The 14,819-nt window shown below is 45.0% G+C and overlaps 1 protein-coding gene across 1 annotated transcript in view; it reads left to right on the top strand.

Moving 5' to 3' along the window:
* Positions 1-14,819, top strand: part of LOC140213442 (uncharacterized) — a 74,308-nt gene that overhangs the window by 3,334 nt on the left and 56,155 nt on the right. Inside the window, exons 2-5 of the mRNA XM_072284666.1 lie at positions 5,624-5,884; positions 6,694-6,819; positions 11,110-11,206; positions 12,978-13,319. Of these exons, the coding sequence (XP_072140767.1) occupies positions 5,624-5,884; positions 6,694-6,819; positions 11,110-11,206; positions 12,978-13,319 (826 nt within the window). The remainder of the gene's footprint in view (positions 1-5,623; positions 5,885-6,693; positions 6,820-11,109; positions 11,207-12,977; positions 13,320-14,819) is intronic.

Raw genomic sequence — 14,819 nt, forward strand, 5'->3', positions numbered from 1 at the left:
TCAGCGAGGCAAACAGCCCTGGGCTTTGCCTTCAGGCCTTGTGCTGCCAATGACATACCCCAGGAGACATTCACCACGTCGGTCTTGATCTCCTCAGTTCATGCCCTACGTCTGCCTCAGGGAACACGTGGGTCGCGGTCATGAGTGCCTACGCTACGCGGTACGTCATAAGCGAGTTTTGCTGAACAGTTGCGTCACTGACGTCGCCGATTTTGTGCCTCCTGACATTATCTTTCACTAAGGTGGCCCTAGGCAACTGCTCACAGACCGAGGCCGCTACTTCCTGCGCAAAGTCGTTGATGACACCCTTCGTTCTTGTTCTGTGGAGCACAAGCCTATTACAGCATACCAACCGCAAACCAAAGGGCTCATCGAGTTGCTCAACCGCACCTTAACTGATATGCTGGGGACGCGCTTTTTTGATGGTCATCGTGATTGGGACAGCACACTGCCATTGGTACGTGATGTTCGCGTACAACTCACGTCCCGACACCGCCGGTTTTTCGCCATTTTACCAACGATTTGGCCACCACCCAGCATTGCCTTGTGACACGCTACTGCCTGCTGTTGTGCATGATAGCACAGAGTATGTTCGAGATGCTGCCGTTCCAGCACATGTGGCACGTCAGATCGCTCATCGGCGACTCTCCAACTTGCAGTTATTTCAGAAAGGAAACGCTACGGCCACAGCCGCTGACACCTCTGCTTTTCTCCGGTATCTCTTGTGCTTCATTGACTCCATCGCGCCGGGTACGTTCCGAAAAGTTTTTGTTTTCCTCTCTGTCATCTTTCTAACCCCTATCCCCCATCCCCAGCGTAGGGTAGCAAACCGAAGACTCATATCTGGTTAACCTCCCTGCCTTTTCTCTTCATTGTCTCTCTCTCTCTCTTTTGTCGCATCACACTGGTCCTTACAAGGTTTTACGGCAAGTTAGTGACCTTAACCATTATATCGCGCTACTGGGCAGTTCTTTCCCATCTACCCTGTCATATCATGACGGCATGCGCTTATCCCGGGTGAAACCGTAGTTTCCGCCACCGTCTCTTTATGCAATTAGTATGCGCCAAGATGGCATCCCACCCAGCGGGGATGTCAAACGTTACGAGCCGCCTCTTTGGACTAAAGAAGAAGACGATTATTAAGGGGACGTTGCGCTTGTTCGGACATCTTGGCTACCTTTATTTATTTATTTACCCACAGCGCCACAGTGACATTACAGTGGGGGAAGGGGAAGGGGGTACAAAAAAAATCTTACAAGGGCAGTAACAATGACAATGCAAACACTTCATTGTCAGTAATATTAACAAGAAACTGCGATATATAAATAATAGACGACCGGATTTAGAAGAAATAAATAGACGATATATAATTAGTGCTTTCCTTTTGGTCTATTTGAGGCCCCGTCACAATACGATGCGGTGTCAATTCTGAGTTTACTTAAATTATTATCCTAATAGATTTTTTTTTTCGATATGAGTGCCTCAAGAAATCACATAACTCATCTCACGATGACTGTAGATGGCAGTGCGATTAGCACTCGAGCAATGCAGGGACCCACCGTATTTCTGAAGTCACACTTATTTAAGATTGGCAGCCGTCAACCTGAGCCTTCCGTTGGTTCGGCTGTGTACGACATACTCTGTCAACATCCGTCATTGCTATGGCACTCATTTGCCAAGATCGCCCATGAGCATGGCGCCATTACGACGACTCTATGGTGCCGAAACACTGATGATAATGTAATGACGAAGAAGGAATGAAGAAGAAGGAATCACGTTGATGCAACGAAAAAAGTGGTACTAGGACGATGTCATGACGAAAATGACGATGCTTAAATAACGACGCTATAACGATGACAGCGCGACGATGAAGGCACGATGACAATGGAATGCCGACGAGTCTATGACGACGATGACACGACAATGACGACATAACGGCATGCATGCGCGTGGCGACGTTCGAATGATGACGACCTCCAAATAACGACGGATTTTCGACGACGGTATGACACCGGGAAGCATAATAACGACTGTCTTACGACGAACGCAATGATGAGGATGCACGAAAACGGCGGCATAACCATGATAGAATGACGACCGCACTATTATGATAGAATGACGAAGAAGAAGTGACGTCGATTGATCGACCAAGGCAGTGATACAACGGTGGCATGATGACAACATGATGAGCGCGACAGCACCACGACAACGGCAAAAGAACGAATGCATGGTGATAATTGTATGACGAAGCGCGCTAACGACTTTGGCATAACACCCCTACGATGACAAGGGGATCATGGCCAGTGTATGAGGACAATGGCGTAAGGACGACCATATCGCGAAGCCTGTGTGAGGATGATTGCATAACAAATCCGGAATGACGACGACAGCATGACCACGACGGCTTGAAGATGCCAGTGTGAGAACAGATGCATGATAGCGAATGTCTGATGACGCAATGACGATGGCGGTATCACAACGGCAGCTTAATGATGATTCAACGACGACAGCATATATACGATAGAATGACGAGCAAGGACTGACGTCGGTGGAACAACGAAGGTGGTATTACGACAACGGCATGACAACAATGGGATGACGTTACCGAAGTGATGATGATGCCAAAACGACAGCGTGCCGATGACGGCTGAAGACAATGGTACAATGACGGCTGTGCCACGACGATCGCGCGACGAGGACGGAATGACGACATTCGGATGAAGTTAGAATTACGACGGCGAACAACTACGAAGGCATCGCGACGACGACATAACGACGAAGGAACGACGACGACTGCTCGACGTCGACACACTGACATCGATGTCATTATAACGGTGTGAGGACATGCGATGACATCTCTATGACCATAAGGGCGTGGTGACGACTGTATCACGAAGCCTATAACAACGACGGCATGACGAAGGTGGAATGACAACGATGGAATGGCAGCGACGCCTGACAAGATGTGATCATAAAGCTGGAATGACGACGATGCAGCGACCACGTTGGCATCATGGCCACCAGCCTATGCCTAGTGGTTGAAGCTATCAGACAACTTGTGGCCGCCGAGTTGGCGTACAAAGAGTGACGATGAGGCATGACGCGACAGATCACGATGCCGGAATGACGACGATGGAACGACCACGATGGCATCACGACCACGAGCAAAATGTCTAGTTGCGCAAGCAAGTGGACAACATAGGACACTGGCTAGGCCTAAGATGACAGACAGACAGACAGACAGACAGACAGACAGACAGACAGACAGACAGACAGACAGACAGACAGACAGACAGACAGACAGACAGACAGACAGACAGACAGACAGACAGACAGACAGACAGACAGACAGACAGACAGACAGACGGGCTCAAAACGGCTGATGTAGGCAAATAATGGTAATGGAATTCTTTGCAGCGTGAGTCAAATTCTCTCTGAATCGATATCTCTGTCACATTCATTGGCGCTAGCTCGAGCTCTGTTTCAATGTGTATCGTCTCAATTAGTCAATTTTTATGCACGTTAGGACAAATGCTCCTCCTAGAAGCTTCCAGTTGCCCCCACTTATATTAGGCGAACCAACCTTATGCATGCACATTAAGTAACATCTCACCTGACCGACTTGTCGAATAACCCTTATTGCGGACACTACCAGACAGGTGAAACGCTGGAAAACATCTTATCTAATTGCTGACCATATGGGACGCACATATGAAAGTTGGACAGTTTACAAGTCATCATCGGCTGAGAACCACTGGTGGGAAGGCGTAGTTCTCGGGCAATGACCTACATAGGTCTAGACATCTGCAAGAGAGACTGCGAAATCACTGTCGGAGTTCTTTCAAACCACAGGAGAGGAAAAGCGGCTTTCGTAGAGCCGCTGTGTAATGCAGAAATGCATCTTTTCCTTCTCTTATCACCGTCAACAGTCATCCCTATAAACTTAGGTTCCCTCTTCCCCAGTGAAGAGCAGCAGGCTAGAGCGCACAGCATAGGCCAATCTCTCTGTATTTCCTGTAAACAGAATATCTGACAAATTTTCCGCCGCCCTTCACAGGAGTTTTCCTTCCGTTTCAACATAATCTACTTTATTGCACTTTATTAGACAACCAGTTGTACTTTCTATGATGTACGCGCCCAACATATGTTGAACAATGGTGACCTCGCTATAGCGCATTGTTTTGCACTTGCTTTTAAAGAACTGTCGTGAAAATCTACACAGACTCTAAATGTAAAAGGTTCAAGACAGATATTCAATGCATGCGCCGTTACTTTAGGGATTGCTTGAAACGCTATTTAAGGAAAAACATGGTGTTCGTTTGTTTATTTGTTTTTTTTCTTTACTTCAGGATCAGGCATACTGGTATCCCCAAGCTTGGTCTTCAGGCACACGGGAACGGTCGGCGTCAGTTTACTTGTATGGCTCGCAGCTGGGGCGATGGCTCTATTACGTAAGCAGAGTTCTACTTCTAAGAAAAAGTACTTGCTCTCTTTCTCTCTCTCTCTCTCGAGTTCTAAGTTACACAACGGGACTGGGTAGCAATATTTGACCCAGTTATTTGACAAAGCATGAGAATGTGGGTGTAAATGTCATTTTACAAATGGTGATGTTTATCCTAGTGCAAGTTATATTTTTTCTTTTTGATGGTATTAGTGGCGGTATGAACTGTCTCCTTTACTACACTGCAGTCAAGTTGGCGGTTAATAAACATGCGATAACGCCTTTCGCCCTCTATAACAGCAATGTCACTTCGTCGCATCGTGTAAAGATATTTAATCACACTAACGTATCTACAGATGAATTGAAAACAAGAGATTATTACGATGACCCCTGTTGACTATTCTCCACTGCGTCCTTGTAATTAGTCACACTTTATTAAACGTCCTATTTTAAGTTGGCGTTCAAATTTCGGTGTTTTATGACCCACAATTGGAGGGCTGGGGTAAAATATTGTGTTTGAATATAAATGGACTGTTTCGTAGTTTCTTCCCAGCGGCTTGATGAATTTGTTGGCGGAAGTTGAGCATTGGGTGGGTTATGAATTCAAAGCGAAAGAGAAACGAGAAATGAAGAGCTTGTTCAGAAAATGGGAGGAAAGCTCGCGTAATTTTTTTGCGGTGGAAGATAACATGAATTTTGGACGCCGGCCTTGTTTTTCTGTTTTTATTTTTGTAAAAGCAAAGAGTGCAATGATTGGTGTTTGGTGTCGCATTATGCCGTCTGTTAATGCGCAACAGCATCTCTCCTTTTCATCAAAAAAGTTCACACATTTCCTCACTCTGATGCGACTGTCCATTTGCAGGCTTAATCGCTCGCCCTCGACTAAAGTTATAAGAAAATAGTGACTCGATCGACAAATCCTGTCACAAATGAGTTTACATGTTATGCAGTTCAATGTTGAAGAAGCGTTTTGTTTCTATCGCTAATGTAGTAATCACAACAGCTTTCGTACTATCATTTCTAATTTAAACTAGCTGCAGGGGAGCCAGAGTCCTTTACATAAGGTGCTTGGCTGATTCGCAAATGGTTGATGGGAATTCCTGGGTGAAATCTTTCGCGTGAAAGGCTAAACACCTATCCTGACACGTGAAAACGTTATGTAAAGCGTTGTCCTAATCGCAGATGCACTGTGCCTGGCCGAGCTGGGAACGCTCGTCCCGGCATCTGGTGGCGAGCACGCGTACCTCTGTGCGGCGGCCGACTCACTGGGCCGGCCCGGTGATTTTGTTACTTTCATGTCCATGTGGGGGCGCATCCTCCTGGCGGATCCCATGAACGCCGCCCTACAGTCACTGACTTTCACGAGTTACGCGTTGACCCTGCTCTACCCAACGTGCCAGCCACCTTATGCGGTCACCGTGCTTGTTGCGGTAGCATTTGCTAGTGAGTGAATGCTCAGCTGAGGTGAAACTTATTACACGGTAACTCAGGAAAAGCTGGGTGCTGCAGAAAAAAACTGGGTGCTGCTGCATAATGCATGTATGTCGTTTATTAATAATGCATGATATGCAGTGTGTAATCGCATGCGTAGTTGGTGTAGCTGCTTAATCGGCAGCATTTACTTTGCCTTCCTCTTCTCAAACTGTACGTTCCATATCTATGATCAATAAAAGTCAGTCAAAACGCATGTTAACGTTAGTGTGACGGTCGACACAGTTGGCATGTTTAGGCAGTATCTTGGAAAGAAAGGAAACATAAAATTAGCTAGAACGAACACTTTTCATTGGTTGTGTAATAGCAGAAACATTTTCGAGTGTCGCGAACATTAGCAGAAGGTGTCATTTTCACCTTTAGAGATGATAAGGTATCGCGACAGATTTAGGTACCTCTATACCACCTACATCTGTGGTTGTCATCATCATCATCATGTCATTATCACCCTATTTATGTCCACTGTCGGACGACGTCTTGTCTCATCGATTTTCAATAAGAATTCCTCGCGTCAGCAGACTCTCATATGCCGGCCAATATGCTAATCTCAGCACACAGTTCAGTCTGTTCCCGTGAGCGACTGCGTTTTTTTTTCTTCATGGTAAGCATTCCGTTGCAGGAATAGGTTTCTGGTTATCTGCCCTGTGTGGTATGTGACCAGCTAGTCAAGTCAAATATCCGATATTCGTGCGCTCCTTCTAATCGGTATATGGCGATTCTGAGAGAAAAGGCCGTTTGCATTGACGCCTGCTTTATTCCAGCACTGGCCACTGCTGTGAACGGTATCTCCTTGGGAGTATCGACGAAGCTGCAGAACATTCTTGTCATGGGGAAGTTAGCCATGCTTCTATCGATAATCGGAACCGGCATAGCAGCCGTCTCGACAGGTGAGTATGGAAAGCTATCGCTATTTTGCTGTACAAGAATGGTAAACTGGCATAAACATACTAGAGTATAGATTATATTTTCATCACTTGCCAGGGAGTCAATAACCAGAATCTCGCAGATGATTCAAAACATAAATCACGTCTTCGCGGCACATGCAATCATATTGGCAACTTTCTTATCAATACTTGTATTGTGCACATTGAACAGAAAAATATCCGCTCCTGACCAGACTGCAATTTTTTCTTTTCGTTTGTAGCTGTGTTGATGCTTGTAACACATTTGCTACACCCCACGTCAGCAAGGACTACATGTAGGAAATCATTTTTACACAAAACTCATTGTCATCGTCGGCAGCAGTATCATATACTGTGCAAAGCTAATGAGCATAAACATAGGCACACGTGCAGTAAAATTTTGGTACACTCAACTTCAAGGGACCGGAGAAATATGTTCCCAATAACTAACAGGAGTTCAATTTACTGAGGGAGATGTGCAGGGGTGCAGCACTTACCGTTATGCACCGTGTTAAACTTGTTAAACAAAGAAAGTCCCAGTTTCACCCGGGAGGGGAAGGATCGAGTGCGATAGCAAATTCACAGACAGCTATACGAAGTAAGGACAGCAGTTTTACCGGCCGCATAAACTTCTAAACATAGCTTACTAACTACATTAGCAAGCATGGTGTCACGCTCGCACAAGCAAACATGAATATATCTCACTCGATGAGCGGGGAAACTCGCTGTCAAAACGCTGGAGTGAGGAAGCGCGGAAGCAGCAGCGAGCGAATTGACCTTTGCGCTGCCTCTCGCATCAATGTGAACTAGGCGGCGAAAACACAGCGAACGGCGGACTCTGTCCCCCGTCGCAGATGGCTTTGAAGATACAGCCACCAGGAGTAGAAAGGGCCCTCCTCTCTACCCTCCACCTGGAGCCTTGCGTGAACGGAAGACGGCGCGCTTCCTCCCCGCTTTCCTCCCTTGCGTAAACGAAATTGAGCCGCTATCACCGGCTCACCCTCGCACGATTTTACTCGCACATACAGCATACGGCACGCAGCCAACATCTTATCGCCTTGAGACTTTATATGGAACCTCACGGCGACGGCGACGCCGACGGCAGAAATACACCTGGAGTGTCTATAAAATTGCTATCGCAATAGTAAAGGAGTGAATGTTACAGTTAGTTTCCACTTAGAGGAGGCACGGACGACGTATCAGTGCAAGATCATTGCTCTTACTGCTTGGCTCGATAGCTGAGTTAGCACGAAGCCATGCTGGCAGAGTCCAAATTATCGAAGCGTGCACGGTAAGGTGAGTGGTGGTGCCGCAAAGCTGTCCGGACTGCACGTGCTATGCATTAAATACCGATACAATTTTTGCTTGCTTGAGTCTTTGCCACTGCTGTTTAAGGATGTCTTTCTGTTAAGAGACAGGTGTCACCGAAATTTTCTTGCCCTTTTCTGAAAAAAAAAAATGCTCCGGAGCCTGCTTCTCTGGTTGCGTTCACTGAGAGCTGCTAAAATTTTGTTTTAGAATAATGACAGTTTTGTTCCATTATCAAATTACAAAATCAACCAATATAGTGCCGGCGGTTTTGTTGCACCGGCTATTCTGTTTAAGCGATTTATGGAGGACTGTCTGTTGGCCTAGCATTCTTTTTTCTCTAAAAGAATGCCCTCTGTATCGGCGAAGCGTATATATGCTTGCAATTTCCTCAATACAGTTTTGTGCAAGGACATGCGTGAAATTTAAGTCGCGAAATTGCCGCGCAAATTTAAGTGAAATTTTTATTCCCCTGCTAGGCGGTGATGTGACGGTGCGCTGGTACCCAAAATACCGCAACTATCACTGTGAGGCCGATGATTAAGATCTTGTCAGTAGCACGCGACCTTCGTCTGTCTGGCAGTTTTTTTTCTTTGTCCCTTTGTCCTTGGCGCTAAGCTACTATCGTTAAATGGAATTTCCCTTTACCGAGATTGTACTGTATTTTAATGAGAACAATGGACGGATTTCTTCTAAAGCATTGTATTTGTATTCATTTATATTGTATAAACCTATATATTACACATTTTAATTGTGTTGTGCATACTATATAACTGCACCTTCTTTTGCCGCCACTTGGCTTGTGTATTGAAGTTTCATATGACTCTTGTGTTTGGTACACTTTGTATTTGTTATTACAACTCATTACTAACTATTACATATACCACATCGTGCAAGGCATTTTATTAGGCGGTACCCTTTTTCTACAACTACTGAAATTATGTATTTGTCCAAGTTATCCTTTGTAACAAACTTACACTGATGGTATGTATGTAGTATGTATTTATGTATGTATGTATGTATGTATGTATGTATGTATGTATGTATGTATGTTTTATTTCCACAAAAACGAAATACAGGCTTGCGGGGTTAAAGTGGGGAAAAAGCTGCTCGTAGCAGCTTGACCAGACGGTACGCTTGGGAATGCGGTAAGAAACATATTTTTCTTAGATTAAAAAAACTATCTAAAAAAATTGAGAACACGTCACAGAAAATCGTATTACATTGCACGTAGTTACAGTTCGAATCGTTAAATGTGGGCACGTGGACCATGTGCATGGGCGAAACAATTTCAACCGTTTTAGAGGCGGTCAGAATTTCTACCCGTCAAAACGCAAGCCACACAGCAGAGAAGTGGTGCCACCTGACGAACTTGGCCCACACTGACTGAACAAATGTTCGCTATGCATCCCAAGGGGACGCCACCGGCAGAATCACTGCCTGTAGTACGAACGTGTTGCCTCACCCATACAATTTCCTACAAAAATTACTAGAGGGAACTCTGGCGCTGCAGTCGTTGTCCTACCATGGGAATGAACGAGACGTTCATTTGAGGAATCGCCAGCCGTTTGTCGGGTGCGAGAGGGAAAATTGGGAACGATGGGAAGTACATGGATTTGTCTGATCTTCGTGCTTGTGGATTCAGGCGTTCTTGTGGCTTTGTATATTACGCTATATAAATCTTATTGTCGTAGATTTCGGCGCAATCTATATTCTTCGAAGTGCAGAAGACGCCGGGAACGCGTACAATTGCTATTAATTGCAACGATTGAGCTTGTCCAGGTGGCCAAATCGAAATGAGCCAAGCGTCTCAAGGCACTGGCATGCCCGCGATAATTTCATAAGGGCGTTTCACTCGCTTGTCGATGCATGCGTCCGTACATGATAATGCTTTTGTGTATGAGCAGCGTGTGGAAAACGCGTATGGATGTCAGGAATGCCCGCGTAGATGAAAGGTTTGCGAGGGAACACCTAAATGAAAGTCTTAGGTACACGCGTGATGCCCTCAAGCACATGATTGAACCGCCAGAGTGGTTTCTGGAGCTTGACACTTTGGTGTCTGTGATATCCTCTTTGAGTGCCTTTTAAATATGTAGTCGCTCGAAGTGATGTAATATTATTTTTCTGCACCAAGTGACCTACTTTGTACGCGTTTGAGTGGTGTTGAAATCAAGGTAACAAAGAAAACAAAAGCGTCCGTGGCTTAATGGTTTCAATATCAGGCTTCCGTGCTAGAGTCCCTGTGTTCGAATCCTGCCGTCGGGCAATTTTAATGATGTTTATTTAATTATTTATTGCGCAATATACTGTTGAAAATGACGAGTTTACAAAGTGACAAAGCCGTTTGAAGCCAAAAAGACGAAGTTTAGGCAAATTCATGTAATTCCCATAATTCCCATGCTGGGACAACCGCTTCCATTGCAGCTCCCGTAGACACTAGCGCCAGAGTTCCCCCTAGTAATTCTCGTAGGAAACTCTATGGCCTCACCGACTGTCGGCTGTCGTGCGCGCCCACTGACACGGGGTTTAAAAAATAAATGGAGCTCATGCCTGTTGTCACTGTTTCAAAGGTACAGGGCACTAGGGCGCCGAGCTTCCATTAAAACACTTTCTCTCCGAGTATAATCTTTTCCGTATAAGACATCATTGTAAATTTCAGTGTAATGAATGTTGTGGTCAGCAATATAAAGTCATTTCCCGTCTCCCTGCTTGTCATGACAACTCCGTCATTTAAGAAATCGAGGGACGGCACCAGGAAGGATATATTCAACTGACCGTTTGCTGTACAACGACTGTGTAAAATAGTACGACTGCATTCGTCTAGCACTTTTCCGGTGCCGTCCTCTTGTGGAGCTTATTATTCATTATCTAAGCATCGGAAAGCAGTTCACATTTACACAGTGCCCCTATTAACCGATACTGTGGGCGTGTTTTTAGCAAATTATATGTTTCTTTTCCATACTTCAGGAACTAACCACATGGAAGCGCCTTTCATCAGCGCGGATTTTACGGCCATTGGGTTGACAGAGGCTTACTTCGCTGCCGTCATGAGTATGGAAGGAGGGTAAGCTCGCATTTTTCGCACGTTTGTTGGAACTTGTTGGAAAATATGGCGTTGTGCATAATAAGTAAGCTATTTAATCATAGCTGTCATTCGCCACTGAAATCTGTGCAAAGCTTATGTAGAAAGTTCGCAATCTCGTGGAATCGTTTCTTTTCGTATACATTTGACAGACATATTGCTAACGCTGCAGCTTTCTTAAGGCAGAAGCTCTTGTCCACCTAGCAGAACTAGAAGCTTCGTTAAATAGTTATCGCAAGAAACCCAGACAGATGACAACGTTATAATCAAGGGGGCTCATTCTGCTTGCCTCGTTGTCACGCATCTTTTTTTCAACTTAATTGTGCTACTTTCTTGAGCTATAGAACGCATGTCTGCTACAAAAAACTGAGCGCTTTAACTAATCAAGGGTGGCATGAATACACGTCAGAAGCACTCAGGAATTTGTTAACACTGAAACAAAACGAGGGTATTGTGACCGAATAGAAGACGTATATACTCGTAGCGCTGAGAAGACGTCAAGTCATTTAAGGTGATATTTTGAGAAGTGCGGTATTGTGCTGGGTGTGAGACGGCTTAAACATGACCCACATTACACTTAGTCCTTTCAAGTCAGAATAACAGCCACCATGGTATGAAAACCCGGACCATATATTTATAAAAAAAACGTTGTGTCGTGCGAAACGAAGCTGTATTTCTTTATTGCAGCTTCAAATGTATGACACAAGAAAGCTTTTGCAGTAGAAAGGAAAAATATGACGCTAGATTAGCAGCGTTATCTCTCAATACAATATCCTAGAACGTTGAGCCTATCAAGCATACACGGCTGGTTAGGGTGCTGAATACGATTGGAGTCCCGATGGCATGGTTGTTCAATGGTGAGTTGTCAAAAAAATGCATTCGGTGCAAACGTGAATAAAACCAAGTGACCCACATATTGCTTCGTAATAATAATAATAAAGTTTAAAGATTTTTGTCAGTGAGATACGTTAAAATCGTAATTCAAACTGTGACGCAGTGATTGCGCTTCAAAATGTCTTAAAAGACACAAAAGTAACGCCTCGTAACATAAATTACCAGGTGTTCGTGTCTGTGAGGATCTCATGTGTCAGACACACAGCCACACGTCCTGAAAATTTTTGTCCAGAAAAACATGGTACGTCATAAACGCCTATACGACAAGTAGCCTTATGGTCAGGGAGGGGGGGGCAGTATTACTCCCGGGAGAAGTTCAGCCTGTTTTTGCATTATTTCGTCATAATTTCATAGCCGGGATTGCTGCTCTTTGGAGAGTAGAGAACATGTGAATCAGTCTAATATGTTTTCACCGTTCCTCCTAAAGCTTTAGATTCCCGCCTTACTTCTTGGCCTCACGTTCAACACCTGGTCAATGGTTTAACCTAGTAGAAAAGTTTTCATCATTGGCGAAAGTGACCCAAGTGTGTCGTGAACGGCAGGAAGCAGGGAAGCCAAAATTGCGAATGCCCGTGAAGCCACGCACGCACATCATGGAGGATAGCTGACGTGCAGACTACTAATGGTAACGCAATTAAGCTGTACAAAATGGACGCTGTCACATGTTAACAAACACCTCCGCACCAGATATATTGAAGCAGACGCAAGATAACCCCTTACCCAACCGCAAAATGCTAAACCGATGTGACAAGCCCTGCTGCATCAATTTGAATAGGCTGACGCAGCCACTCACCGACATTTTGTGTTTTCTCATGCTTGTAGTTAGTAAGTCGAATACCGTACTTCGTTTTCTTCGCAGGGCCGCCATCTGCAACATCGGTGAAGAGGTCAAGAATCCGTCGCAGACCATTCCACGTGCACTAATCCTGAGTTCTCTCGTGGTCACTGCTCTCTACATTTTCACCAACCTGGCTTACTTCGTCGTTCTGGAACCAGCCACGATTGCCTCCACTGATGCCACAGCCATCAGATTCGCTGTGGTATCTTGGGGTACGGCTGGGGCCCTGGTAATACCCATCTTGGCGACTGTCAGCACCTTTGGAACGCTGTCGGCGGGTTTCTTCAGTCACAGTCGTCTCGGCTTCGCGGCATCTAGAAGGGGACACCTGCCATCTTTCCTGTCGCTTATTTCCATCAAGTCGTCAGTACCAGTGCTCTCTCTTCTTTCAAGAGGAATATTGGCAGTAGCTTTCGCCACGATAGGCTCTGTCGAATCAATCGTCAACAGTATTTTGATAGTCTCGAGCTTCTTCAGCCTCTTTACACCCCTCGCTCAGATCAGACTGCGAATTACTATGAAGGACGCCCCAAGGGCCGTCACTGTCCCATACATTTTCATCTTCCTTAGCTTCGCCCTAAACCTCGCCATGATTGCGATCAATCTGTGGCAGAATACCGATTACGTCATGTTGATTGTATTGGGGGGCGTTTTGCTCGCGGGAACTGTAGCGTACGTCGTATTTCACGCGAACCAATGCGTGTTTCCTGGTACGCAAATTCTGACGCAGTTCCTGCAGAAACTCTTGCTTTGCGAGACCTGTGACAAGAACGTTACCAATGAGTACCGGCCTCCGGAGAGACAACGTGATGGGCAGCTGTCTTCTGACTGTGGACAGCAAGACAGCTGCGCTCCAACGTTCAGGTTCAACAACGTTGCATGCAGAGCTCGTTGACATATGAAAAACAATTATTTAGACATCGTCCCTAGCCCGAACAACGTGTTTAAGGAATACGGGGTGCAAAAAAAAAAGATGCTTGGGAAGGTCAAAACTACTTCGTTTAATCACCTTGCCAACTCGTGTCAACAGGCATTTTCAGCTTGTAAGTGGCTTCGCTGAAGTGCTCTTATATTGAGAAAAACGTACATTCTTTCTAATGGGTGTGCGTCTTTCTCTTACATGCAAGATATTCGTGATACATTTTTATAGCTCTATGAGCCGCATACTTGCAAGTGGTGGTGTCGCTTTCTGCCAACGTCACTGTTTCGGCATTAAGCACTACACAGCGCATTACGGCCATGCAAATTGCAAAAAGATTTTGTAAGAACAGAGCATGGCCATTCTAGTCTGATATTTCTTACAATTTTTTTTGTTTTCTGTTTCTGACCTTTCAATAGTTTCAGTAACGTTACCTGTCTATGGTATTTCCTGTTTTTATAGAGCAAAATTATTGAATGGTTCGTTCCAGCTACGTAGAGCCAGCTAATGGCTGCACCTTTGAAGTAGCACGAAATAGTTAAATGCTGCGACGCGTTTATAACAGATCATACAAGTTCAGATAATCACGATATATAAAAGACCCGAGAAGCGACAAGACACCTGGCAGTACGGGACGTATCCTAGAATCAGCTCTACATTATATATATATATAGAATTCAATTAGAAGTTCTGTAAGTCTGGTGCATAGGTAGTTTTAGAAATGAAGGTTCACACTTACGAAAATTGCATCTTTAATGGTTTTTAACGTTTCGGCCGTGGCACGGCCTTCGTCAGAATAAACACAGATACGAGCGCCTAGCCGCTTTTATGGGCATGCGCACGTGGGCATAATCAGTAGTACATGCACTTGTACACTTGCAAATAATAGAAAAAAAGTACAGCAGCAAATATAACTTAAGCACGATAAATGATATGCAAGAAAT

This window comes from Dermacentor andersoni, chromosome 10 (assembly GCF_023375885.2).
Source record: "Dermacentor andersoni chromosome 10, qqDerAnde1_hic_scaffold, whole genome shotgun sequence".
Lineage (NCBI taxonomy): Eukaryota > Metazoa > Arthropoda > Arachnida > Ixodida > Ixodidae > Dermacentor > Dermacentor andersoni.